Source organism: Mesoplodon mirus, assembly GCF_964341445.2.
Source record: "Mesoplodon mirus genome assembly, chromosome: 7".
Classification (NCBI taxonomy): Eukaryota; Metazoa; Chordata; class Mammalia; order Artiodactyla; family Ziphiidae; genus Mesoplodon; species Mesoplodon mirus.
In genome coordinates this window covers 64424555-64450707 of record NC_138983.1, presented here as the reverse complement: position 1 = coordinate 64450707, position 26153 = coordinate 64424555, and the positions used below count along the sequence as shown (strand labels likewise).

Genomic DNA, 26153 nt, shown 5'->3' with positions numbered 1-26153 from the left:
TCGTTCTGCTGGGCTCATCCCTGTTGGCTTGCCTTAGACCCCTACAAGGGGTAATTTGACTTCCAGACCACTCTGTATATCCCTAGGATTCACTCAGATCTCTCCTCCAAATACCTGCCTGGATCTGTCACTTGTATGTCCACCTTCTTACTTCCCTGGCCTTATGCTTCACTTTCAGAACCTGCTTTGGGCCCCTTCCTCACCTTGGTTTGGCAACTGTTTTGAATTCTTGGTTTACCCACCGTAGTTCCTTGTAAACTCTGTGCTCTGCTCTGGTACCATTAGGTAAGAGACCCTCCCTCCAGTCTCCTACAGCCCTTCCTGATGGTGCAAAATCCCAGCTCCTTCATTCCCGTGCCTTGGCCTAACCACCAAAGGGGGAGTGTTTAGACCAGTGCTTTTCCTGTGGCCCCTTTAGCTGAACATTTTGGATCTCTTGCATATATGGAATTTGAAATTAGCCAGATTCCTAGGGGAAAAAAAAGCTTAAAGATCAAGTCTAGAATTTCTCAAATTGTGGTTCTGTAACGACCTGCATCAGAGTTACCTTATTAACAGTATGGATTCTAAGCCATTACCCCAGACCCACTGAATTGAGAGAGATTATTAGCATAATGATTAGGCACAACAAAATTTGATAAATTACTGATTGAATTTATCTCCCAGATTCCCGTTGGTATCCCATTTAAGCCATCTTTAGCAGTCAAAAGACCCTTCTGGTCTAGGTTGAACTTGAAAGAGGGAGGTTCCTTAAGGCATCAGACTATGAAAGAAACAGTGATGCTACATGTATCCACTATTATAACAAAAACCATCAGTAAGTTTACTAGGAAACATCTTTGCATAGAACTCTTTCCAGGCGCAGTAGGGGTACTAGTTGACTACAACAGTCAGGCAAGCAGTGACTCTAAAGTTAGGACACATATTTTCATTTGTGTCTCAGGGAAACAGAGACAGTTAGGGACAGCTTGTGACAAGTCTCACCTTGTCAGAGTGCAGCTGTCAACTTTGGCAAATAAGTCTGTTCTGATGACTGTGGTAAGTGAAAGTATGCATGGTAAAGAAAAAGTGGGTCACCATTTTGAGATCCCCAAATCGACATAAAATTTTATGTGAAAGTAAATCTCTATGGGAGGGGTACCCATCTCACTAAGAGAAGCTCATGAAAATGAAGTAAAGTCAAAATATGAAAAGAGGGGAGGGAAGATAGCTGGAGTGTTGGAAGAATCTGTGCAGAATCATAGACTTCTGATTGGAGGGGTCCTCAGAAATGAAATTTTCAATTTTTTTTTAGCCTTTGGAACCATTTGTCAAACAAAATCTTATGTAGAATTTGTGTATGAGTATGTGTGTGTGTATTAGGATAGGCTAGGTTACGTGTAGTGAAAAATGACCTCCTAAATTTATCAGCTGTTACAAAAGGCTTTCCTTGTTCCTGTTGTATGTCTGACGTAGATGAGCTTGGGCTCAGATCACAGCTCCTCACTCCAGGACTCCAGTGGACAGCGTGGCCACCATCTCCAAAGTTGCTGGTTGCCATGGCAGAAGAAAAGAAACAACTCTGAAGAGTATTGCATTGGTAACTAAATGCTCTGACTTGACAGTGACCCACAGCACTTCTACTCAAGTCACATGGATCAAAACGAGCCCTGTGATCCTACCCAACCACAAAGAGGCACAGAAGTGCAATCTTACCATAGGCACAGAAGGCATTTCCTAGTTAAAAAAAAACAAACAAACCACCACTGACTATCACAGTGAGTGAGCATGTGTGTGTGTGTGTGTGTGTGTGTGCTCTCCCTCATCTCCAATGTTATCTCTAGTTACCTCCAAGGAATTCCTAGACTTTATGAAAAGTCATTTGATAAATATTTGAGTCAGATCCCTTATTTTATAAATGAGGAAATCGAGGTCACTTTGCTTAGTTAAGGTCAAGTAGTATCAAAACCTGGGCCAGAGTGGAGGTCTCTTGGCTCTCAATTGAAGAGTATTCCCATTTAAGATCAGAATATGGTGTGTGTGTGTGTGTGTGTGTGTGTGACAGAGAGAGAGAGAGAGAGAGAGAGAGAGAGAGAGAGAGAGAGAGGGAGGGAGAGAAAATGGTGATTCAAGAGTTAAATGTAGATAAAGACTCATTCTGAAAGGAAATGTGAACTTGAGGGAATTTTCCTTGAAGGCTTGCCATGCATTTCAAATGACAAATAGATGCAGTAAAAACATTATATTTGCTCTGATTACCCAGGGGATGCTGGTCAATATAAAGAGTGTTTGAAGAGAACAGCAACTGATGATGAAACGTGGTGTTTCTAATGTAGTGAGGAAACCAAGCAGAAATCACCAACTTTGCTGAGACCTGGGAGAAATACTCATGTCAAGATCACAAGTGAGGAGGGCATCAGTCAATTTCACTCAAGTCAAGGGCATTGTACAGGGAACATTTATCCCACAAGATTAAGCAGTTCCATTGGGTTCAACAAATATCAGCCATTACCCACTCTGTTCCCAGCATGGTGTTAAGTGTCAGGAATCCAAAGACAAATAGCACACAGTCAAAAGAAGAAATGGTGAGACCTGCACTTAGACGCAGAGAAGTAGCGGAAGATACAGGACTTTTAGACAATTAATATGTGTGTGTTGGACGGTGAGTAGGGGAGGGTGAAGGAAAGGAGCATTTAGAATGACTTCAAGTTTCCCTTTTTCTAGGGTTTCTCATTGGGCATTTGGGACAGGGCAATTCATTGGGCAGATCGATCCCATCTACAGCAGGATATGTAGCCTTTCACTCTCACACTCCAATCTTTATCTCTCTAAACATACAAATATTATCCCATCCACTCCCCACCTGACTCCCTCGTTGCCTACTAATTTCCTCTGGGAAAGTTAGGTATAACATGACGTTGTCCCAAATCTGGGCCCTTCCTGTATTTCTACTCTCATTTCTCTCCACTTTCTCCTTTGCCCTTCATTTCCCACACCTATGATCCAAATGCATGAGTTGACTCACAGCTCTCTCTGTGCCTGATGCTATTTCCCATCTCTGTGCTTTGAATATGCTATTCTCTTTGTCTGGACAGTCTCCCTTGTCCTCCTGGTGAAATCCTATTCCCACTCACTCTTTCCTTGTGATCGTGAGTCAGTGCCTGGCTTTAGTTTATCCTGATCGTACTGCTTGCGATTATTTCTTTACTTGGAGGAAACTGTAGAGTGTAGTGCCACTAGCCCAGGTTCTAGATAGATTATATGAATTTGTCCCGCTTCACTATTTAGCAGCGGCAAGTTACTTGGGCTCTCTGAATCTCAGTTTCTGCTTCTGTAAGATGAGAATAATAATAGTATCTCCTGCTTAGATTTATTCTGAGGATTAAGATATAAAGCAATTATCCTCCAATAAAGATGTTTAAAAAAAAAGATAATGCAAGGACAATACTGGCTAACCAAAGAAGTTAGCTACCACGATCATGGTTATGATTATGAGTATTATTTGTATATTTCCTCTCCAGACTTTGAACTCCTTGGGGGAGGGTCTCTTGTTTTATGCAACTTTATATTCTTAGTTCTTATCCTGGTGCAGGCAAATAGGAGGTCCTCCATATATTTCTGAATGAGTCAATCAGGAAAATGTTACATTGTGCTCAGTAAGTGATTAGTTTAAACCGGCAGGAAAATGTCACATATGTTTTAGGATTTCCAACTAACACGTTTGAAAAAGACAAAAAATTTTCCTTGAAGGGTTTGTTTCATTTTCTTGGAAACCTCATTGATGCGAACCTGACAGTTTCTTGAGGGTGCCAGAGCAGAGGACCTCACATCCTTACACATTGGAGAAGAATGTGGGGACTGGAGTAACATGGGTTTGCCATCAGCCCCAACAGGTTCCCATCCAGGCTTTGCTACATTCTGGTTACAGGATCTTGTACTGGTTACCTAAACTGTGTGAGCATCAGTCCCCTTAGCTGTAGAGTGGTGGTAAATCACTCATCAATCGATCAATCTCATTGGACTGTTTTGATTAGAACTGGTAAACCATAGCTCTAGCACTTAGTAGGTGCTCATTAAATGTTAGTTATTTCCACTTGCATTGCCAGGTGAATTATTTCTTTATAAGCTTGTGAGTAACTTGGAGGTAGGGATACAAGGTCAATGTAAGTCAGGCATCTTTGGGTGACAAGGACACCCATTCACTGAAGCTTGACTGGGATTCAGGGGAATCTCATGAAATGCAATTGTAGAAGCTCTCTCTCTCTCTCTCTCTCTCTTTCTCCTTCATTCTTCTCTGTTCAACTATATTCTCTATTTCTTCTGCTTCCACATGGCCTGTCCAAAAATGGTGGTCTTATCTCCCAACTACATAACACTACCCTCCTTTACTCCCCCCACCACTAACTGATTCAGTCTTTTGTGTCCCAATCACAGATTCTTGGGAGAGAGAATCTGATTGGGCTAACTTCCAGCCAAGAGGCACCCATCCCTTGTTCAATCAACTTTGCCAGCGGTGGGGCTGAGAGTGCTGGGAGAAGCAGGGTGGCAGGATGCACCTGCCAGGGCTGAGGGTTTCTCTAAGAAGAGAGTGTGGGTGCCTCTAGTACAATGTCCTATCCTCTCAGGTTTTGTATCCTTTTAGTGTCCAGTGGAAGAGAGAGGAACAAGGAGGGAGAGATGGGATTTCAAGGCAGAGCAAAAGTGGCCATAATGCTATCTAATTTTATTTTCTTCCTCTGGGTATGGCACATGCTTCGTTCCTTGTTTTTTATGTGTGTTGTTATTATTTTTGTTTGTTTTCAACCCCTTCTGTGTTGCCACCAGAAACCCCAGTTTTGGTGGGATCCAAAGAAGTCCTGTCACCTGACTCTCAATTCTGGTATTCTCTGGGTCAATCCCTTGAAGGGGGTCATTAGCATAAACCCCAGGCTGGAGATTAATTAATCAAGTAATTATGAAGAAAGTGAGGTTACAGATGTCCGCAACATCTAAGACAATAGGGAGTCTCCTTCCCTTCCTGCGACTCTCAATGGTAGAGTCCCCTCACCCCTCTTCCCCCATTACTGACCATGTAAATTACACCTTAATATGTCTGATGGCCCTGAATCTATAGTCATGACCTGTGATCTGAGACACAATCAGCTAAGGAGGCTGTCTGGGGGAGCAAGGTCTCCACCTAGGAGCCTGGGAGGCCAAGAGCCAAGGAACTGGAGTGCCAGGGGCAGGAACATCCAGCAGGAAGGGAGCTTGTGCTGAGCTGCAAGACCTTTAGACAGGAAGGGCTGGGACAGGGGCTGGTAGTGGTCCTTTGAGCAGGATGACAAGCCTCCATCTTAAAAACTCAATCCTAAGGGTAAACATTCTGTTCTGCTTCTTATTTGCTTGCTTTCTCATATGCCCCAATAGTAAAAGATTTATGGTTTCTTTTCTTTATTTCTTTTCCCTTTTTTGCCCCAACATTCAATCCACTGGCACAGAGAATGAAAATCCTTAAGCCTAAAGTTGACTGGAATCAGGACCAGCTGTCCCTATCAGCTGCTGGACTGCTCTTCAGGGAGGCTTGGAAAGTTCCAGCGAAAGCCCTGCCTTTGAACCAGAATCCCTCTGCCGCGTCTGCATGCGGGTCCTTTGCAATGGAGACAGAAATCTTTGTTCTCTAAGAACAACAGAGCAGCACTCTTACTGGGCCCTTCCCTCTGCTGAGAATCCCAAGTAGCAACTCGTCATCCCTGAATGCACCGTGATGCTTTAATGTCTGGCAGAGCATGAATTGTAAACACGTCATTAGACTTAAACGCTGCCCCGAGATTGTGGCTAGGGGAGAAGGCCCTGAAGGAAAGAGGAGTCTGGCTGAAAATGAGCTCTGAATAATTTATCATGAATTGAAAAGTCAATACCTTAAGTGAGGCGTGGTGAAGCTCGGAAACTCGGAGGTAAATACGGCAAGCATGTAAGTTTTGAGAGAATGTATCAAAAGGAATGGCCCTTGGGAAGGAGCAGGAGGCGGAGAGACCCTGTCTGAGGGCGGGCTGACTCCAACCAAGGCTGGGATGGGGGTGGGGCACAAAAGGAGACGTAGAGCAGAGCCTGCCTTCAAGGCCACTCTGCATATTAACTGGCAGAGAGGTGAGGGCAGAGAAGAGCTGGGGAATGATCGAGAAAAAAATGAGTGATGTGAAGTAGGAGATCCAAGAAGACCTGAGCAGTGGGCACAGGAAGGCTTCCTGGAGGAGGGAAGACCCAGCTCTGAAAGGGAGGATTTGATGAAGGGAAAGGATGTGAAGGGAATTTCATCAGACAAGTTGTTAAGGTGCAGCAGAGAAAAGCTGAAGAGGCTGGTTGAAGAACACCATGTGGAAGAATGGAAATGTGCTCAAGTTTCAAATGGGAGCCCCTGCAGATTCTTAGGCAGGACACTGACATGCATTTAGTAATTCAGCAAATGTTCAGCAATAATTGAGTAGCTATGTTCCAGATTCTGTGCTCAGTACGCTGCATGCCATGGTAAGTGCAAGACAGGTGTGGCCCCTCACCTCACGGGAATTAACATTTTGGTGAGGAAAACAGATAATCAAAAAAACAGTAATCACATTTATCATGCTAAGTGCTCTATCTGCACCAAGTCAACCCTCACTGTGGGGTTAAGAGGCAGGTGAAATAATTATCTCCATTTTATAGATAAAGAAACTGAGGCTGAGAGAGGTTAAGTAATTCAACTAAGGCAACCCAGCTAGTAAATGGTGGAGCTACAAATCTGCAATGCTGTTATGCAGCTCTGATTTGGGGCTAAATGTTTGGACGGGGAAGTAGATGAAGCCGTGGGCCAATGTTGGATGCATGATTTTGTTCAGGGGGTTAGGGAGGCTCTAGAGGAAGGGGTTAAGATGAAACCTGTAAGATGAGCTGGGGGTATGTGGTGAGGTAAGAGTGACCTATACAAGGGCCTGGAGGTGATGAAGGAGGAAGGGAGAAGAAGCCAGATCTGGCAGGGCTATCAGTGCTTATCAAAGGCCACAGGAAGGCCAGACTTCATTCCGAGGGCAATGAGAAGCTGATAAAGGATTCTAAGACCAGAGGCATGGAGGGTATGTGTGTGAGAGAATTCGTTTTGCATTTTTAGGAGATCACTCTTGCCGCTTTATGGGGAATTGATGGGTGCGGCCAGGAGTGCAAGCGACTGGAGCAGTGAGAAAGTTGAGAACCAGGAAATAAGTGAACCAATAAATGTGTCAGACCCTTGGATACGTTATTCACGGGAGAGTCCCTCAGTCCCTTGCTTAAAGCCTTAAAAAAAAAGAAAAAAGGGTTTCCCTGGTGGCGCAGTGGTTAAGAATCCGCCGGCCAATGCAGGGGACACGGGTTCGAGCCCTGGTCTGGGAAGATCCCACATGCCGTGGAGTAACTAAGCCCATGCACCACAACTACTGAGCCTGCGCCCTAGAGCCCACGAGCCACAACTACTGAGCCCGCGAGCCACAACTACTGAAGCCCACGCGCCTAGAGCCCATGCTCCGCAACAAGAGAAGCCACTGCAATGAGAAGCCCGCGCACCGCAACGAAGAGTAGCCCCTACTTACCGCAACTAGAGAAAGCCCGCGCACAGCAACGAAGACCCAATGCAGCCAAAAATAAATTAATTAATAAAAAACAAAAAAAGAAAAAGGCCTTTTTTCCCTCATTTACATCCAATTCTAATAATTCAGCTGTTTGTTTTCCCAATTTGTAGCAGATTAAGAGTAACCATTTAAGAAAGAATTTGAGAGTGCCGTGGTGCGGGGGGAACACTGGCAGTTGTGAAAAGTGGCAGCTTGATTGTAAGGAAAGACACATATTTAAAAATATTAATAAACATTTAAATTGCTCCGCAGGTTGGGATTAGCCTATGGAAAGGCAGAGAGCCCTACCTCAACGCCATCCTCCCATTGTGAAGTCAGTACTTGGTAACTTTAGTGATTAATTGGAGTCAACAACACAGGGTGTTGTTAAAAAGTAACCTCTCTTTAAAAAGTCAGGAAAAAAACAGGAGGACTCCACATTCCTAGGAGCCCTTGCGAATGTCGGTGAGCTGATCTCAAGATGGCAACGAAGCCTGGGGTTTAGTGTCCTGCTCCAGCGTTCAGGGCCAGCGCTGTGTCTCCCCGTCTGAGGGTGGCCATCCGAGGGTTGCTGGAATAGAGGGTCTGGAGCTTGGTCAAAGCCTCTGGACTCATCAGGGAACCTGGAGCATGAGCTGAGGTGAAGTGACAGTGGCTATGACAGCCATGGGCCTCCGCCTTCAGAAGTTCAGCAGGAACATTTTCTAGATTGCCACAGCCTTTTAGGGATTTGGAAGAGGTCGCAGCTGCTAGGGAACTTACTCAGAGAAGCACAGGGTATAACAGATCCCTCAGCACCTGGACTCCAGGGTTTTACTTGAGCGAGGGCATGGCTCCGGCCCCTCACTAGGCCCCCTCGCTCCGCCATCATGGGCCCCGGCCCGCAATGAGTATGGGATGCCTTCTGTTATGTAAGGACGTAGATCGGCTCTTCTCCAGTCTTGGACTGATGCCCTCCAGCACGCTGTACTCAGACATCATCCCCGAGGTGCTGATACATAACCTTTCACAGTTGGCCATGTCAGGTGCCAGCCCCAGGGTGCCTTGACTTACCTGTTATCTTGCTTGAGTGGTTAGAAGTATGGCCAGGGAACTGCGATGATGGAAGACTCGTGCAGGACTTCTTCTAGTTCAGGTGCCTTCTTTTGTTGTTAGTATAATTAATAGACTAAAAAAAAAATTCCATTATCTGGTTAAGATCTGGGAGGCTGAAGTATGAAATAATAGTGTCTGAAGAATGGGGAGGTCCCTTGGGTCTCAATTCTATAAGGACTTACATCCCCTAGTGCCTCTTCCAATTATGCTAGACTCCTGGCCTCCACTTTACTGGAGACCTTTGGACTCCATCTGGGGGACCATTAGAAAAAAAATCTTCAGCAGAAGATAGTTGGGTAGGCCTGAGAGGCCAGCTCTGGACCTCAACCTTTTATACAGTAATGACATTCTGAGTAAGAACTATGACCATTGGAAGTGTGACTGTTGGAGCTCTGATGTCTCTTGCAGAACTTTTGCTAGCTTGAGTTTTAGGTATTTTTTGTTGTTATTATGATAAATAGAATTTTTTCATTGTTTTCAAATTTTCAGTAAATTTGAAGTGCTGAAAAGCAATTGGTTTTTGTATATTGATCATATATCCGAGAACTTGTTCAATTACCTTATTTATTTGTTTATTTATCTACTTATTTCTTTTTAATTGAAGTATAATTGACTTACAAAATTATATTAGTTTCAGGTGTACAACATAGCGATTTGATATTTTTATAAATTACAAAATCTTTACCATGATAAGTCTAGTTACCATCTGTCACCATACAAAGTTCTTACAATATTAATGACTATATTCCCTATGCTGCACATTACATCTGCATGTAATGGGGTTTGTTCCATTTCTAACTGGAATTTTGTACCTCTTGATCTCCCTCACCTATTTCACCCATCTGTCTCCTCCCCTCCCCTCTGGCAGCCAACAGTTTGTTTTCTGTGTCTATGGGTCTTTTCTGTTATTTTTGTTTGTTTTGTTTTTTAGATTCCACATATAAGTGAAATTATATGGTATTTATCTTTCTCTGACTTATTTCACTTAGCATAATACCCTCTAGGTCCATCCATGTTGTTGCAAGTGGCAAGATTTCATTCTCTTTTATGGCTGAGTAATATTCCATTTTATTTATATATCACATCTTCTTTATCCATTCATCTAGCAATTGACACTTAGGTTGCTTCCATATCTTTGCTATTGTAAGTAATGCTGCAATGAACATATATCTTTTTGAATTTGTTTTATGTTGTCTTTGGAGGAATACCCAGAAATGGAATTGCTGGATTGTATGGTAGCTCTGTCAAACTACTTGGGAACACAGAATGAGCTCTCTATTCTGGAGTCTGTCAGCTCCCTCATCATGCTTGCAAGTGCCTGGATAAGGGATTCCATGCACAGTGGAGAATGACTGGTAAATACCTAGATGCACTTTGGATTTGGACTCTGTCAGAAGAGTGATTATATTGGTATCTGCAAATACATACTGCCACATCAGCCTCTCCGTTGGCACCTGCTGAGGCTGTTTTATCTGGAATCATCCATCTGAGTACTTTGTACTTTTGTGCATCTGCATTTGTCTTGGAACCAAGTTTATAGAAGTCTTGTGATGACAGATTCCACAGTTCTCTGAGGAGGGCCTCTGGGTCTGTTGCAAATGCAGGCTGTCCCAGCTCTGGTCTCTGGCTCTGTCACAAGAAGCAGATTGTTGACTCTCTCCCAGCTGCTTCTTGCCACTTGCAATTTGTGCTTTCTACCAAAATCACTCTGTTCTGAACAAGCCAGTCACCTCACTGTGGTGAGGAGGTTGTGTGTCTGCTGAATGTTTTATTTACCATCTGGCTGGCAGCAGAGCACAGAACATACTTATGGGCCAGTAATGCTCAAGACCATCATATACCAGTCCTGAAAAGGTCACTGGCTTCTCCTTATGCCTGGCTGGCACCAGCAATCCCTCACACAGGTCCTGTGCTATTCCTTTGAGGCTTTGGGAAGGAGGGCTCTGTGCTGTGAAGCAGCTCAAGGAGGTTTCTATCTTTTGAACCAGGCATGAGGGGAGCCTCCTGGCATTTTCTAAGAAGAGGGGCATTTCGCCATCTCATTTCTCCTGCCTTCCTGAAGCCCACATGAGTTAGCAGGAAAGCACCTTTCATGGGTTTGAGGAAATCTGTGACTGTACTTCTGCTATCAGTAGGGGCTCAATAAATGTGACTTCCCTTTCCCCCACTTCACCAGCCAGATTCTCTCCTTTGGAAAGGGGGGATTTACTAGCTCTTTCCTTTGCTCAGGGGACAACATCCAGTTAGGGTTTGACAGTGTTTCTGTTTTTAGCAGTCCTCTTTCAGATGAAGATACTTCCAAGAGGTCTCTCACTTTGGATTTTTCTTTTTTCCCCCCCTTTTTTTTATTGAGGTCTTAATCAGCCAGTTATTCCTTCACTGAAGATAGATGTTCCTTAGCAGACACCCAGGAGGGATGTGGTATATGGAAAGAGTACTGGACTTGGAGTCAGAAGCCATCTACCACTTTTACTCATTAATGTTTGCCTTAAATACAGTTTCCTCATCTGGAAAATGGGCATGATAATAACTTACCTTATGGGGTGGTTGTGAAGATTAAGACAAGATATGTGTGAACAGTGCTCTGTGGATTGAACAGTACTAGTATACCCTACATGCCTTAGAAGTCTAGGTGGTCAAACAAGACACATTGCTATTCTGCATAGTTTTACTTGGTTACGTATATAAATTGTATAGAAAACTGATACTTATCCCTTTAAGTAATAAAACATTAAAAATGTATATTTAGTCCTTGGGCTACAGAAGAGTTAGGTTCCTCAATATATGCTATAAAATATGTACAGTTGTGAACTGGAAATGAAATACCATAATTAATTATCTAAATAAAAGTGTTAAGTACTATGAAAACTAACATTTGTTGAATGCTTACCACAGACTCAGTACCAAGCTTTACAAATAGTATTTCATTTAATCTTCGCAACAACCCTATGAGGTAGATATTACGTTTTACAGATGAGGTTATTGAGATATAGGAGCTTAAGCAACTTGCCCCAATTCACAAATCTAGTAAATGGCAGATCTAGAATTGAAACCCAAGCCTGTCTGGTTACCTGTGTATAACCATCATGCTCTATTGCTTCCCTAATCAACGTATCACCTACTGAGCATCCTTTTAAAGAGCAGGAAGCCAAATGTTTTACCACATCTCCACTCACAGGCAACATAATGTTATTTATGTAAGATACACAAAACTAAGAAACGGCTCTGAGTGAGCAAAAGGAAGAGGTGGTGGTTGATAACATTCCTGCTTTCACTACATGGTGAAAGTAGTCCCGTACCTGGATGATTCCTTTCATTTTTGTTCAATAGGAAACACCTACAACTAGTATATGTAGCTCAAGAATTGTGTGTGTGTGTGTGTGTGTGTGCATGTTTTTATATTTGTTCCATTCAGGGAAAATCTTCCTCCTATTGTTCTCTTCCCTATGGCCATAAATCATAAAGGATGGCCATTTTTCTGATGATGAAGAATCATCGTCGTGAATGTCAAAGGTTGAGTTATGTTTGGTATGCTGTGCTCAAAGCCTACCAGTGTAACGCTGGGCTGAGGTGTAATTTTTTTAAAAAATAAATTTATTTATTTTTTTAATTTATTTTTGGCTGTGTTGGGTCTTTGTTGCTGTGCATGGGGTTTCTCTAGTTGCTGAGAGTGGGGGCTACTCTTTGTTGCAGTGCGCAGGCCTCTTACTGTGGTGGCCTCTCTCGTCATGGAGCACGGGCTCTAGGCACGTGGGCCTCAGTAGCTGCAGCACGTGGGCTCAGTAGTTGTGGCTCGAGGGCTCAGTAGTTGTGGCTCGCGGGCTCTAGAGCGCAGGCCCAGTAGTTGTAGCGCACGGGGCCCAGCCGCTCTGCAGCATGTGGGATCTTCCCGGACCAGGGCTCGAACTCATGTCCCCCTGCATTGGCAGGCGGACTCTCAACCACTGCGCCACCAGGGAAGCCCTGAGGTGTAATTATTATCCCTCTTTTACAGATTGGGAAATGGGCTTAGAGTACCTACAAGACTAGCTCAGGTCACAAAGCAGGATGGCAACCAGTGTGAAGCAGATTTTTTAGCACAACAAAAGGAATTATTTTTTAAATTAAAAAAAATAATAATTTGAATTTCAGAAGTATAACATTAAGAAGTATTCATTATAAAAATTCAGATGTTACAGATGAACTGGGTAAGAAGTTCAGCAGTTGATCACTACCCTTAATCATGTTTCTTTTCCCAAAGAAAGCCTATGGTTAATAGTTTCATGTGTATTTCTTCTCAGATTTTATTGAGACTCAGATTTTATGTGACTCATCTGAGGATTTTGTTACAATGCAGATTCTGATTCAGTGGATGTGGGATGGGCCTAATACTCTGCGTTTCTAATAAGCACCCAACTGGTCCATGGACCACACTTTGAGTACAAGGTCATAGGGCATGTGCATTTAAAATTTCATCATTACTGCCAAACTGCATTCCAAAGTGATTGTACCAGTTACACGTTCATCAACAGGATATATGAGTACTTATTTCTCTTATACTCTCTCTCTAATACTTGAAAATCATCTCCTTAAATTTGTCGATCTGATAGGTGAGATATGGTGCCTATATTTTAAAAATATATTTCCTGATTTTTTTTAACATCTTTATCAGAGTGTAATTGTTTTACGTTGTGTTTGTATTTCCTGATTTTTAACAAATTTAAGCATCTTTTCACATGTGTATTGGATATTTATACCTTCTCTTTAGTTAATTCCTTGTTCATATTTTTGACCCATTTTCCATTTGGATACTTTTGCCTCTTTATTTTGTTGGTTTATATGAATTCTTTATATATTCTGGATATCAATCCTTGGTCTACTAATTATCTTGCAAATATTCTCCTCTAGGTCTAAAGAACAAATTCCACCCAGCAGAGCTGTCCAGTGATTGAATGGAAGCAGAGCTGTTCGGAAGTTGCCTAATCACTGATTTGGGAGGGATTTGGTGTGTCTATCAACTGCTTGTGCCTTTCTCTTTCATGTTAATATAGTATATCAGTTAAGAGCTTATCCGACTGTGTTACAGTTGTTTATTGGCCTCCTCCACTAAACAATGATCTCCTTGAGGGAACGGGTGCAGGTCTGTAAGTCATCTCTGTGTTACCAGCAGCCAGCATTGGGTCTGGCACAGAACAGGCACTCAGAAATACTTAGTGGATGAATAAGTAGATAGATGGTTAGATTCCAGTAAGTGTCTGCCCTGTGATTCAGCTAGGAGTTGCTTTGGGTCCTTCAACAAGGTGAAAGAGGAGGAGCCAAGAGTCAGTTTCTAGGACCTTTTCCTCCTAGTTAGAGGAAAGTTCTCTCTGGGTGGCTTGTCTCTCTTTTTGTTGACCTTTCAAATACCTTGGTGCTCAGAGATGGTAAAAATAACAATAGCCAATACTTATATAGTGCCTTCAGTGTGCCTTATATACATGAGTTCATCTGATGCTCACAACATCCCTGTTAGGAGGAGGTAGGTATTATTATTATTATTCCCATTTTACAGATTAAGAGATCAGGGCACAGAGAGGTTAAGTAATTTGCCCAAGATCATACTAGTACATGGCAGACCTGGAATATGAATCCAGCTCTCTGGATTCCTTAGTCTATGCTCAAGAGACAACATATGAAAAATACTAGGCCTGACAGAATGTGAGTACTAAACAAACATTCCTCACTTTGTTCACCATCCTGCCCTCAGAAGTGTGCCTTTTCTGTCAATAGCATCTCACTCCTGTGGCTTGGCAGAATCCAGTCTTGGATCTATTGTTTCTCTGCAGCCTTTGTCTCTGAAACTTGTATCCCTCCCTGCTGGAAGCCCTGCTAGTAATCCCTGTTCTCCTAGGGATCTGGAAAACCCACTTCCCATGTAGCCAGCCCAGGGACTGAGACTTTCCACTGTCAAGGCTCATTTTTCCCCTGTAGCCCCCAAATCCCAGCTGGCACCTCTGGCCCCAAGGCTTTGCATAGTGCTGCCATCTGGTGGGTATAGCTGACCACTGACACCACTCTCTGATGAGTGACTTGCCACTGGCCAAGATTGGTACCCTGCTCCTCTTTAGCCCTCAAATCAGGGTACCCCACTCAGAATGTAATCAACTAGTAGTTAAATTCCATGAATGGCTGGCTTTTCCAACCCTGGTATCAGAGATATTCCGAATGTAGCCAGTATTTGTGGGATGATAGAGTGGCTATACTTGTGGGTAAGAAGTCGTACTTGCCCGCCCCCCAAATCACCTCAAGAGGGCAGCTGCCTACCCAGTGTAAAAGATGGGTGAAATCCAAAGGTTGTGCTGCAAAGACCCTATCAAGAATCTCTAGCTGCTTGTGTAGTTTCTTCACGGTACTCACTTTCCTCTTGCAGCAGTAGAAGGAGACCCTAGGTTCAAATTCTAGGCATAAGTTTAAAGAAATATATTGTACTAGAGTCTCTGCTAGGCCCATTCACATCCATTATCTGATTAACTTCACAGTGATCCCCTGATGATTTTTAGCAGCTTTCCAGCCTCAGAAAAGAGGGCCATCTTGAGACTGTGAGACTTAGTTTATATCCACATGTTTGCAGTAACCTGGGCAGGGCCCAGGGCAACTGGTTATTCAGACAAAACCTCAGGGGCTCAATAATTACTTATTGGATTGAATGTCATTGAAATGAGGGTCAAAGAAATGAATCTTTACCCAGGCATTGTTTATAGGAGGGCTTCCATAGAGGCTAACTCTTTTCTGTCCTCGTGACTGTGAAATCTTTCTAAGTCTTTGTGTTCCCATCCAATTCACTTGTTTAAAAACAAGAAATTAGGGGTCTTGAGTGGGAATTAGGGGGTCCTGGGGGCAAAAGTCCCTGAAACGAGCTGTCCATTTGAACATCCTATCAACCTATGCAGATCACTGCCCTGCTGATGGTGAAGACAGACATTATAAATAGAAAGTCAATGTGCTGGAGCTCAGCTAGGCAAGACAAGCACCTTGCTGCCTAAAGTTTTAGTTCCTTTTAACTTCCATTAGGGGAGAGAGAACTGATATTGGTCGGTGGGGAAACAAAGTATTGCTAAACAGCAAATGGAGTTCAAGGAACCCCATAGAGTTCACCATATCCTGGAAGGAAACCTCACATGCCTGAGCACCCACTATGCATCCTGCACTAATGAAACCCTTTCTGGTGCATTCTCTCTTTTAATCTTCACAACCAGTTCTTCAGCAAGTATTGTTTACATTTGACATAAGGGGAAACTGAGCCCCATTGGTGTTTTGAAACTCGTCTAAGCTCACATAATAAGTGGTGGATGTGGGATTAGAGTCGTGGAGACTGGCTGCACCTCCAGTGACTATTCTTTGAACTGCTCAGCTCCACCTTGTGACCTTTCAGAGAGAAGAGCCTGTTCCTCATTCTTCTTTTGTTGCATTCAGCCCCTCCACAATTATATGACAGGACCAGTTGGACCAAAATGTAAGGTCACACAATCCACTTTTTCTCCTTGAACCTTATTTTTAAACTTTTTTTTTCCATTAAGAATGTGAAAAATGAGGGCTTCCCTGGTGGTGCAGTGGTTGAGAGTCCGCCTGCCGATGCAGGGGACACAGGTTCGTGCCCCGGTCCGGGAGGATCCCACATGCCGCGGAGCGGCTGGGCCCGTGAGCCATGGCCACTGAGCCTGCACGTCCGGAGCCTGTGCTCCGCAACGGGAGAGGCCACAGCAGTGAGAAGCCCACGTACCGCAAAAAAAAAAAAAAAAAAAAAAAAAAAAGAATGTGAAAAATGAGTATTGCTCCTCTCTGTCCAGCCCTGTGTGTGGTGGTTTAGGAAGATCCTGGGAAGAGCTGAACTTCCAGGCCTCCTCCTGGGAGAGGGTATGGAACAGAAGGAATAATTAGACCTTTGCCATTAGCTGTACTCAAGGCCATTGCTTGTAAATTCATCCAATCAGAAGAAAGTCCAGATCCTCCATTTGTGACCTGATTATACTTCCAGAGGAAAAGAGAGAGCAAGTTTTATTCCCTCATGGATGCAGATTTCTGTACCTTGACTTTTTTTCAGAAATAGTTTGTACTTTCTTTTTGCATACATATCGACTCATGCATACTATCCTTCTCTACTCTCTAGCTGACACACACCTACTGTTCTCTTTCCCAGCTATGGGTAAAGAGAAATCTTCCAAGATCTCTAGTTGGTGTCTGTTTTCACAGCATCTTTTGGGAGTTATTGTAAGCAAAGCACTGGTTAAAGGGCTCCTGGCTGATGGCCATAAAGTGCCCCTTCGTTGGTTTTGTGCCTCCTGTCTTTTACCAGGGCAGTTCCCTGAATCCAGAAGACATCACATGAGGGAGCCACCTTGGGTACCAGGACCACGGCTGGTTGGAGTGCTGGCACACAAAGCGACATTCTTCAGGACAGGAAGATGCACTCCACAGATGGAGAAGAGGATAGAAATCTGTGTTTTCAAAAGTCTTTGTTTGAAGGAATTTTATTCAGGTTCTGAGAAGAAGTGAGTGAGTGTTCAGCAGAAGGGGATAACAGGAATAAATATTTGCTCTAATAACAGACAAAGTAGTGTCAGTCACTGGAGTCCAGCCACGCCCCTCTACTGTCAGGCACATTTCTCCCCTCCCTAACATCAATCACAAACAGCATGTACAGGGACTTAACAGTTCACAGAGAGCTTAAGCCCCCGGGGATATTTCTGTGCAGGATCTCTATACATACTGGGACGAGCCTGGTCCCACATAAATGACAACTGGGGTTACAAGACACAGTTTGTCCTGGGAGCCTCACAGACTTTAAAAAATCTAGCCAGGGGGATGGTAGTGGTGGTGGTCCAGAATCTTTTTAAGAGAGTCCTAACAGGGTTGGCTCCTTTGACAGCTGCCGAGTCTGGAGATACCCAGGAAGCCGGCTGACAGGGTGGAGGTCGAAGTGAGGCCAAGGAAGAAGTGGACGCCCACGGGGCCTGATCAAGGGCAAGACAGGACAGGCGATCCGGCCCACGCTTCCCTGCCCTCTCTGCGTCCTGGCAGCCAGAAAAAGGGTCGAGGAGCCGGCCGGTGGGATCAGCGCGAGAAGCCCCGCGGCCGGGTGGAGTGAAGAGCGGTGAACCGAGCGACCTCCGAAGACTGGAGGTTTCTGCGCAAGAGCAAGAGGTGGAATCCCCCTAGAGGTGGAATCTGCCGACCTAGGGCTGGGACTGGCGGCGCGCCCTCCCCGGGAGCTTCTGGTCCGGGGCAGCCAGCGCGGGCGCGGGCGCGGGCGGAGGCTCTGGAGCGTCCCCGGAGGGCGGGGGCCAAGGGCGGCCAGCAGGTGGGGCCGGGGGGCCGGACTCCGCCCCCCGCGCCCTCCCAGTTGGTCCGCGACCGCCCAGCCCCGGCCCCTCTCCCGAGCCGGAGCGCGATTGGTGGCGGCGCTTGTCGCTCGGAGGGGGCCGGGCCGCTGTGTCCGCGGCTCTCCCTGCCGCCGCTGCCGCCGTCGCTGTCCTTCTAGCAGCGCGGGCCGGTCGGACCGCCAAGGCATTCGGCGCCCGGCGATGGGAAGCGGCGCGGCCGCGGACCCAGGCTGTGGCAAAGTTTCCCAGACGTGCGTATCAGGGCGCGCGGCTGCAGACCACCCGCGACTGCTTCGAGAAGGGCTCGGAGATTTTTAATTTGGAAGAAAAAATCCACCTCATTTCCTTTGTCAAGCTCTCCGGGCGACCAGCGGCGGGAGCTCCAAACTTGGGCACCGCGGCTCCACCGCCAGTGGTCCGGGCTTTGGAGAACGTCGGGACTTAGGTGCTCGGGCGCCCGGCGGCCGGAGGCGTGCTAGGGGGTGTGAGCACAGCACAGCGGAGTCCGGGGTGCGCAAAGAGGAGGGGCCCCCGGGAGCTCTATATGGAGGAGGGAGCCCAGAATGGTGTGCACCAGGAAGACCAAAACTTTGGTGTCCACTTGCGTGATCCTGAGCGGCATGACCAACATCATTTGTCTGCTCTACGTGGGCTGGGTCACCAACTACATCGCCAGCGTGTATGTGCGGGGACAGGAGCCGGCACCCGACAAGAAGCTGGAGGAAGACAAAGGGGACACCTTGAAGATTATTGAACGGCTGGACCACCTGGAGAATGTCATCAAGCAGCATATCCAAGGTACGGACGCCCCGGGAAACTTGGGCCGCCCACGGGGCCAGGGAGTGCCCAGAGCGGTGCGGGGTGCGCTGGGGCTGGTAGGCATCTCTCGAGCGACTGCGGGGCTGAGTCCGCAGACGCTTGGGGGGCTGCGTGTACGCTCTTGCCTGAGAGCGGGACCCTCAGTGTCTGCGGCCTGCGCGCTTCTCCAGGGCACACGTGTGTGCGCGGGGCTCCACGAGCGGGTGTGTGCAGCTCGCTGGCGGCGTGGTGGCGCGCTGCGCACGAGTCCCAGTGTGCGTGTGGCTACCGGCTGGTTGCTCGAGGGGTTGCACACAGGTCCAGTTAAAGGTGTGCGTACGTGTGAATGTTGGTGGGTGTACAAGGGAGCGCGCGCGGGCAATCGAGCTCATCTGGCCGCTGTAGGGCCTACGGCGAGATGCCCGAGCGGCCCCCGCCGTTGCCATTTAGGACCCACAGGCTGCGGGACGAGCCGGAGCTAGGAAGACCGCGCAGCTCCAGCCACGCCGTGAGCGGCCTGTAGGCTGTTGGAAGTGCAGGGGGCTCTGTGGCTAGGAGTGCTGTCTGAACCTTACCGGTCCCCACTCCCACCACTACCCGCGGGTCCAAGACCCTCTCCAGGAGCAGGTGTTGGCGCGGGGGAAAAGCATGGGAGCTTGGAGCTCTGTCCACTGCGCTGGTGCCTCCGGCCAGGACCGCGAGAACCCGCCCCGTGCTGCCGTGAAGGCCATTCCCTCCGGTAGCTCCACTTCCACGCCCAGGGAGCGGCTGGGGCAGAGCAGACAAACCCGCGCGTGGTAGGTCTGGAGTCTAAGGCTGAGCCGGGTGACTGCGCTCGAGGCCAGGGCTGGGACCAAGGGGAGGATGGGGTACGGAGCGCTCTTCCCAGGCGACCGTGTCCGATGAGCTGTCAGAGGCAGCGGATAGAGAGCTCTGGGCCCTGCCGGCCGTGTGTGCGCTCACATGCCCGTGTCTCACGTTCACATTCTCGTTTCTTCGCCTCTGCTCCACCTGTTTTCTATCAGGCATGTCAGCTTTCTAAGGGCAGGGCAGGGCCAGCTGAGCCTAGTTCACCTGTAAACCTGGCAGGCCTGCTAGGCTCTCGTTTCAGCACCCGGCAGACCTCGGCACCCTTATCTGGTTGAATATTTCTCCCCCAGGAGCACTCTCTTTTGTTTACACATGGGTGTCAGGATCCAACCCTTGCATCTGCTGCCCCTGCCGTCGTGGGGACAGATGCTCTCTCTACATTTGGTTTGTTTCCCCACGTGTACAGAATACTTCCTTCCCAGGGGGAGGTTCAGGTGAGCGCAGGAGAGGTATGCGTATCCATGGTGCTTCCTGACTGACTGATGGCTTCAAAACAAGTTCATGGCTCTGACACTTCCCCAGAAAAGGACGCCGTTCACAGCTCTCCTTCATACCTGCCTCTCAGCCTGCCACTGGGCTTGCGTGGCAGACCAGTTTATCTATCTGATGGTGCCTGTTGCTGTGTTCCTTGTCCTTTTCCATCCCATGGGTCCAGATGGACAATTAGTCAGCAATAGAAGTACAGTGTTTGCTCCAGGGTGATTCAGAATGTTCCCAGGGAGACACAGGCCATACCTTACTTTGACATTTCCAGTTTGCCCACAGATTTTAAGAGATTTTCATTCACAGATTCTGTGTGTGTGTATGTGTGGTGTGTGTGTGTTTATGTTCCTGGAAAATGATTCTCTTGTGCTTTCTTATCTGGTCAGGGAGGAGGTGAGCAAGGTACTACTTTGGGAAGCAGTGAGGAGACATTATTAACCCATGAGCTCATCCCAGATGCACCCCTATCATGTAGAATGTGGACCGTGTCACGTGACTTATAAGGCTGTACATGAAAATGAGTGCAGTGTGGAAGGTGAAAGGAGGCTTTGTGCTTTTGCTCCCAAGAAATCTTATAGCTATGCCTTGTTCGGAACTTTCAAATATATACCTGAAAAAATTGAGAGAGACGGGAAAATAAGAGGGGGCAGGATTCTTAAAACATGTGTTGCTCCAGTTGTCTTGTGTATGTGCAATGACGGTGTTATGAGTCCCGTAGATATTCAGAAACGACCAGATTCTCAGGCGGAAAGGCAGAAACCACAACCCCTAGTGGCTTGGGGAAGGGTCAATGATTTGGGAAAGACTAGCCATGAAGCAGGGGGAGGGCAGAGGGTGCTTGGCTGGTTGTGCCATGATGGCATAGCCATGACTAGTGACAGCTCCCCCAGTGGTGCTGGAGCCATCCCTAAGCTAGTATTTGGGGAATTTAAATTTAGGGATTTACCTCCTTAAGTAAGGGGCCTACTATATTTGGGACTGGCCAAGTGCAGCTCTCTGAAGGCAGAGGGTGGGAAAGGAAAAGGTCAAAGGCTTGTCCTTGATGATACGGGCTGATTGTGTGTATTCCACTGTCAAGTTTCCTCTAGTTAGTAGAGCATTTTGAGCCATCCCGTTTACTCTGCTGAGCTGAGGGGGAATAGGGATGATAATAATAGTAGCTAAAAATTATAGAGCAGCTGCTATGTGCCAGGCATTATTTTAAGTGCTTTATGTATACTGACTTATTTAATCCTCCTCACCCTATGAGGTAGGTATATTAGCTCCATTTTACAGACGGAGAGGTTATATGATTTGCCTAAGGTGCAGGGATTTAAACCCAGCTAATGTCGCTTCAGGATCTGTGTTCTTAACCACATACTATACTGTCTCTTAAGAGGGCCAGAGGGTCACAGGGACAACAGTGCTCTCCTGGAGTCACTTGATGGTGGGAGTGGGTGTCAGACTTAGAGACTTCAGAGGGTGGCTGAGGGATGATGGAGTCATAGCCTTTCCACTTGGAGACTCTTCCATAGTTAAACTCAGGAATCTCTGGGTTCTGTTTTGTTTCATGCCAAAAGGCAGAGGTTACATTCACTTAAAAGGTGTTCGTGGAACACCCAGGACAGTTCCTGGCACATTCCTCAGAGAGTACGTGTTGGATGGACGAGTGGATGAATGAATGGGTACACAGTGAGGGTCCCCAGTGCACTGGTTAGTCAATAATAAAAGCATTTCCATTCTCAAACGACTATGTTTTGCTTTGGAACCTTGCACAGGCTCCTCTTTGCTTTGGAAGGAAAGTTGTCTCGGAAGCTGCAAATGTCACAGAATGTTCTGCTGGATGCTCCATAGGACTTGCAATTAGAAGAGGCTTTGGAGCGTCACCCTAAAGCTACATTCCAGTCATGACTGAAAAGTTTATTTTCCTCTTGGGGGTTGCAGTGGTAGTTCATTTTAATTTGTTTTCTGATTGAATGATTTAATTAGATGGTGTTTGGGAATCTCTTAGGAATGTAAATTAGAGTTTTGATATATTTTTTTAACCAGATAGATGGTAAATGAGAGGGTGGATAACTCCAGATTTTAAAAATAGCATCCTGATAGATTGGAAACACAAGATTAGTGTTAGTACATGTTTGGTCTTAGGAGGAGAAAGATGGGATTGCTGTGTGGAGGTGGTGCAGTGGGTTAAGTAGAAAGTGCTGAACGAGGCTGAAGTGTTGGAGAGCTTAGGAAATGGAAATGTGGATTCACTTCTTATTGTGGAAGTCCAGTAGAAACCGAAACGTCTTTTTTTTTTTAATTAATTAATTTATTTTTGGCTGTGTTGGGTCTTCGTTTCCGTGCGTGGGCTTTCTCTAGTTGTGGTGAGTGGGGGTCACTCTTCATCGCGGTGCGTGGGCCTCTCACTGTCGCGGCCTCTCTTGTTGCGGAGCACAGGCTCCAGACGCGCAGGCTCAGTAGTTGTGGCTCACGGGCCCAGTCGCTCCGTGGCATGTGGGGTCTTCCCAAACCAGGGCTCGAACCCGTGTCCCCTGCACTGGCAGGCAGATTCTCAACCACTGTGTCGCCAGGGAAGCCCCTCTTTTTTTTTGATGAGTATCTTTTTGAATCTGTAAAAGAATGTGCCAACATTGAAGAAAATATTTTAAAATGTATAAAATTGCCTCCAATTCATTCTAACGTAAAACAACTGTTTTGTATTTTGAGCATTGCCTTCTAGTTTTGTCCATCTGCCTCCGTATTTAAAAATGAAGGTGTAGTCGTGGTTTACATGTAATTTAATATTCTGCTTTCCTCAGTTTGCTTTTTGTTAGAAGCAGTTTTTCCATATTTGCTACATAGTTTATCGATTTAGTCCTTATTTATTGGAGACCTAGTATGTGCCAGGCAACACACTGGGGAGGTGAAATTGGATACAGTGGTGAATGAAGACACTCCTGGTCCCTGTTGTAGTGAACTCGTTTTTAAAGGACGATAGAATCCTTCTTATTCAACACAGTTGGGGTTTAAGTTAGTCAGTTTATTGAGAAACTGGTTAAAGAGGAGAATAAACCAAAATTTTACATACATGCATTAAATATTTTGTTTTAATATTATTCAAAATGTGCATTTATTTGTCAGCCTTTTGATGTAAGGCCAAGGCTTTGTCTTTGGGCTGGGTCTGCCCATTGCCTTTCTGATCATCTTCCTTGAATGAACCACTCCCATAAGGTGCTGTTTACAAAGTCTGATTTCTAGTTCTGTTTTCTTTAACATTCACTGAGAACTTGAAGATGCTTATGAAGCAGTGTAGTAGCCTAACTTTTTATGACTTTTGTCTGGTCTTTTGCTGTGATTTTGTTCACGAGTAATTTGACTGCTATTTATGTGACTAACTTTATAAGTCTTTCCAAGGCTTTAAATTAATTTTCTTAGAAACAACTCTCATCTTTTTAGCAATGATATTCCATTGGTTTATATAATATGTAATTAAATTATGCTGTTACAATGACAAGTACCAAGAGTCTAAACACATTTGGAAACAAACCCAGTGGACTCTTGGTAGGAGTATTACTCAGTTGTTAGCAGGAGATGTGAATGGGGTGGGAGAGAGAAGCTGACACAGAGGGACAAAGGCAACCTGGTTTTGTTTTGTTTTTCATGGAGAGAATGAAAGCATGCTTCATCTGGAGAGGTGATTAAGTGGAAGATATTTAAAGAGAAATTTTACTGTATTTTTAGTGACTGCATAATATTGCACCATCAATATACCATTATCGATTTAACCACTTGCCTGTTACTGAACATTTGCTTTTCTATTATAATTAACGCAGAAATAAACATCTTCACTTCACCGTGTTCTTCTTCTGAACGATTTTAATGATGTGTTTCCAGAAGTGGGATTACTACTGATTCAAAGAATATGAACATTTTTGTGAAAGGTTGTTTTTCAAAAGGAGAGTCTTTCTATACAGCCAATAGCAATGTATTATTGTACCTGTTTCACGGAGGCTGGCCAGCATTGGGTGCTGTCCTTCAACTTTTTCTGGGCAGATGTAACCACTGTCAAATGTTCTATTCTTTTGCTTTGTACTTCTTTGATTACTGTAGAACTTAGTATCTTCTCCCCAGCCCTATATTTGTTTTAACCTCGTATTGGTGTCCTTTGCCAGTTTTTCCTCTTGGGATATCAGTGTTTGCGATTTGTGTATTTTATATATATGTTTTATTTCCAGATATCATTAATTAATTAATGAAATATATATTATGCCTCTGTTCTATTTTATATACATAATTTTTGCTTTACACATATGCCTTAGGGTAGTGATTTTCAAACTCTGTCCCCAGGAGCCCCAAGCTTCTGGAAGGTTTGTCCTGGGGCTTAAGAAATAAAAGCGTTGGGCTTCCCTGGTAGCACAGTGGTTAAGAATCAACCTGCTGATGCAGGGGACACAGGTTCGAGCCCTGGTCCAGGAAGATCCCACATGCCGCGGAGGAACTAAGTCTGTGCACCACAACTACTGAGCTAGCGCTCTAGAGCCCGTGAGCCACAACTACTGAGCCCGCGTGCCACAAGTACTGAAGCCTGTGCACCTAGAGCCTGTGCTCCGCAACAAGAGAAGCCACCACAGTGAGAAGCCCGTGCACCGCAACAAAGAGTAGCCCCTGTTAGCCGCAACTAGAGAAAGCCAGCGTGCAGCAACGAAGACCCAACGCAGCCAAAAATAAATAAATAAAATAAATAAATTAAAAAAGAAAAAAATAAATAGAAGGGTCAAGTGAGGTCTCTTGGACCCCGCCGGTACCCATTCTCTCCCCTCCATGCAACCAATGTTGTTCCTGTTTCATCTGTCTTATATTTGGAATTCTGTAAAATATTTCATTTTTAAAAGGGCTATGCTTTCTTTTTAAAGAAAGGGTTGCAAATCACTGTTTTGGGAGAAAGGAAACATCAGAGTGTTAGATTTTTGTGAGGGATGATGGTAGCATAAAGAATTCAAGAGAGTAAACAAATCTAAAAGGATATTGAATTCCTGGGTGGTGTTCTTCTAACACCTATTTACCCTTCTGAATACCATGATTAATCGTGTATTACATTATATGACTAATTTCTTTTTTTTTAAATTTATTTATTTATTTATTTATTTATTTATTTTTAAATTTTTTGCCTTATAACAAATTTAATCAGTTATACATATACATATGTTTCCATATCCCCTCCCTTTTGCGTCTCCCTCCCACCCTCCCTATCCCACCCCTCCAGGCGGTCACAAAGCACCAAGCTGATCTCCCTGTGCTATGCGGCTGCTTCCCACTAGCTATCTACCTTACGTTTGGTAGTGTATATATGTCCATGCCGCTCTTTCACTTTGTCACAGCTTACCCTTCCCCCTCCCCATATCCTCAAGTCCATTCTCTAGTAGGTCTGTGTCTTTATTCCTGTCTTACCCCTATGTTCTTCATGACATTTTTTTTTCTTAAACTCCATATATATGTGTTAGCATACAGTATTTGTCTTTCTCTTTCTGACTTACTTCACTCTGTATGACAGACTCTAGGTCTATCCACCTCATTACAAATAGCTCAATTTCATTTCTTTTTATGGCTGAGTAATATTCCATTGTATATATGTGCCACATCTTCTTTATCCATTCATCCGATGATGGACACTTAGGTTGTTTCCATCTCCGGGCTATTGTAAATAGGGCTGCTATGAACATTTTGGTACATGTCTCTTTTTGAATTATGGTTTTCTCGGGGTATATGCCCAGTAGTGGGATTGCTGGGTCATATGGTAGTTCTATTTGTAGTTTTTTAAGGAACCTCCATACCGTTCTCCATAGCGGCTGTACCAATTCACATTCCCACCAGCAGTGCAAGACTGTTCCCTTTTTTCCACACCCTCTCCAGCATTTATTGTTTCTAGATTTTTTGATGATGGCCATTCTGACTGGTGTGAGATGATATCTCATTGTAGTTTTGATTTGCATTTCTCTAATGAGTAAAGATGTTGAGCATCCTTTCATGTGTT

At 45.2% G+C, this 26153-nt stretch overlaps 1 protein-coding gene across 4 annotated transcripts in view; it reads left to right on the top strand.

The window, feature by feature from the left end:
* The first annotated feature begins 18113 nt into the window (after window positions 1-18113).
* GALNT18 (polypeptide N-acetylgalactosaminyltransferase 18) overlaps window positions 18114-26153 on the top strand; it is a 355103-nt gene continuing 347063 nt past the window's right edge. For 2 of the 4 annotated variants that reach the window (XM_082627907.1, XM_082627908.1), the window contains exon 1: window positions 18115-18805. In XM_082627907.1, coding sequence (XP_082484033.1) covers window positions 18571-18805 — 235 coding nt within the window. In that variant the 5' untranslated portion in view covers window positions 18115-18570. Of the gene's footprint in view, window positions 18806-26153 lie in introns of all 4 variants that reach the window. The other 2 variants (XM_082627906.1, XM_082627905.1) reach the window with 2 other exon arrangements.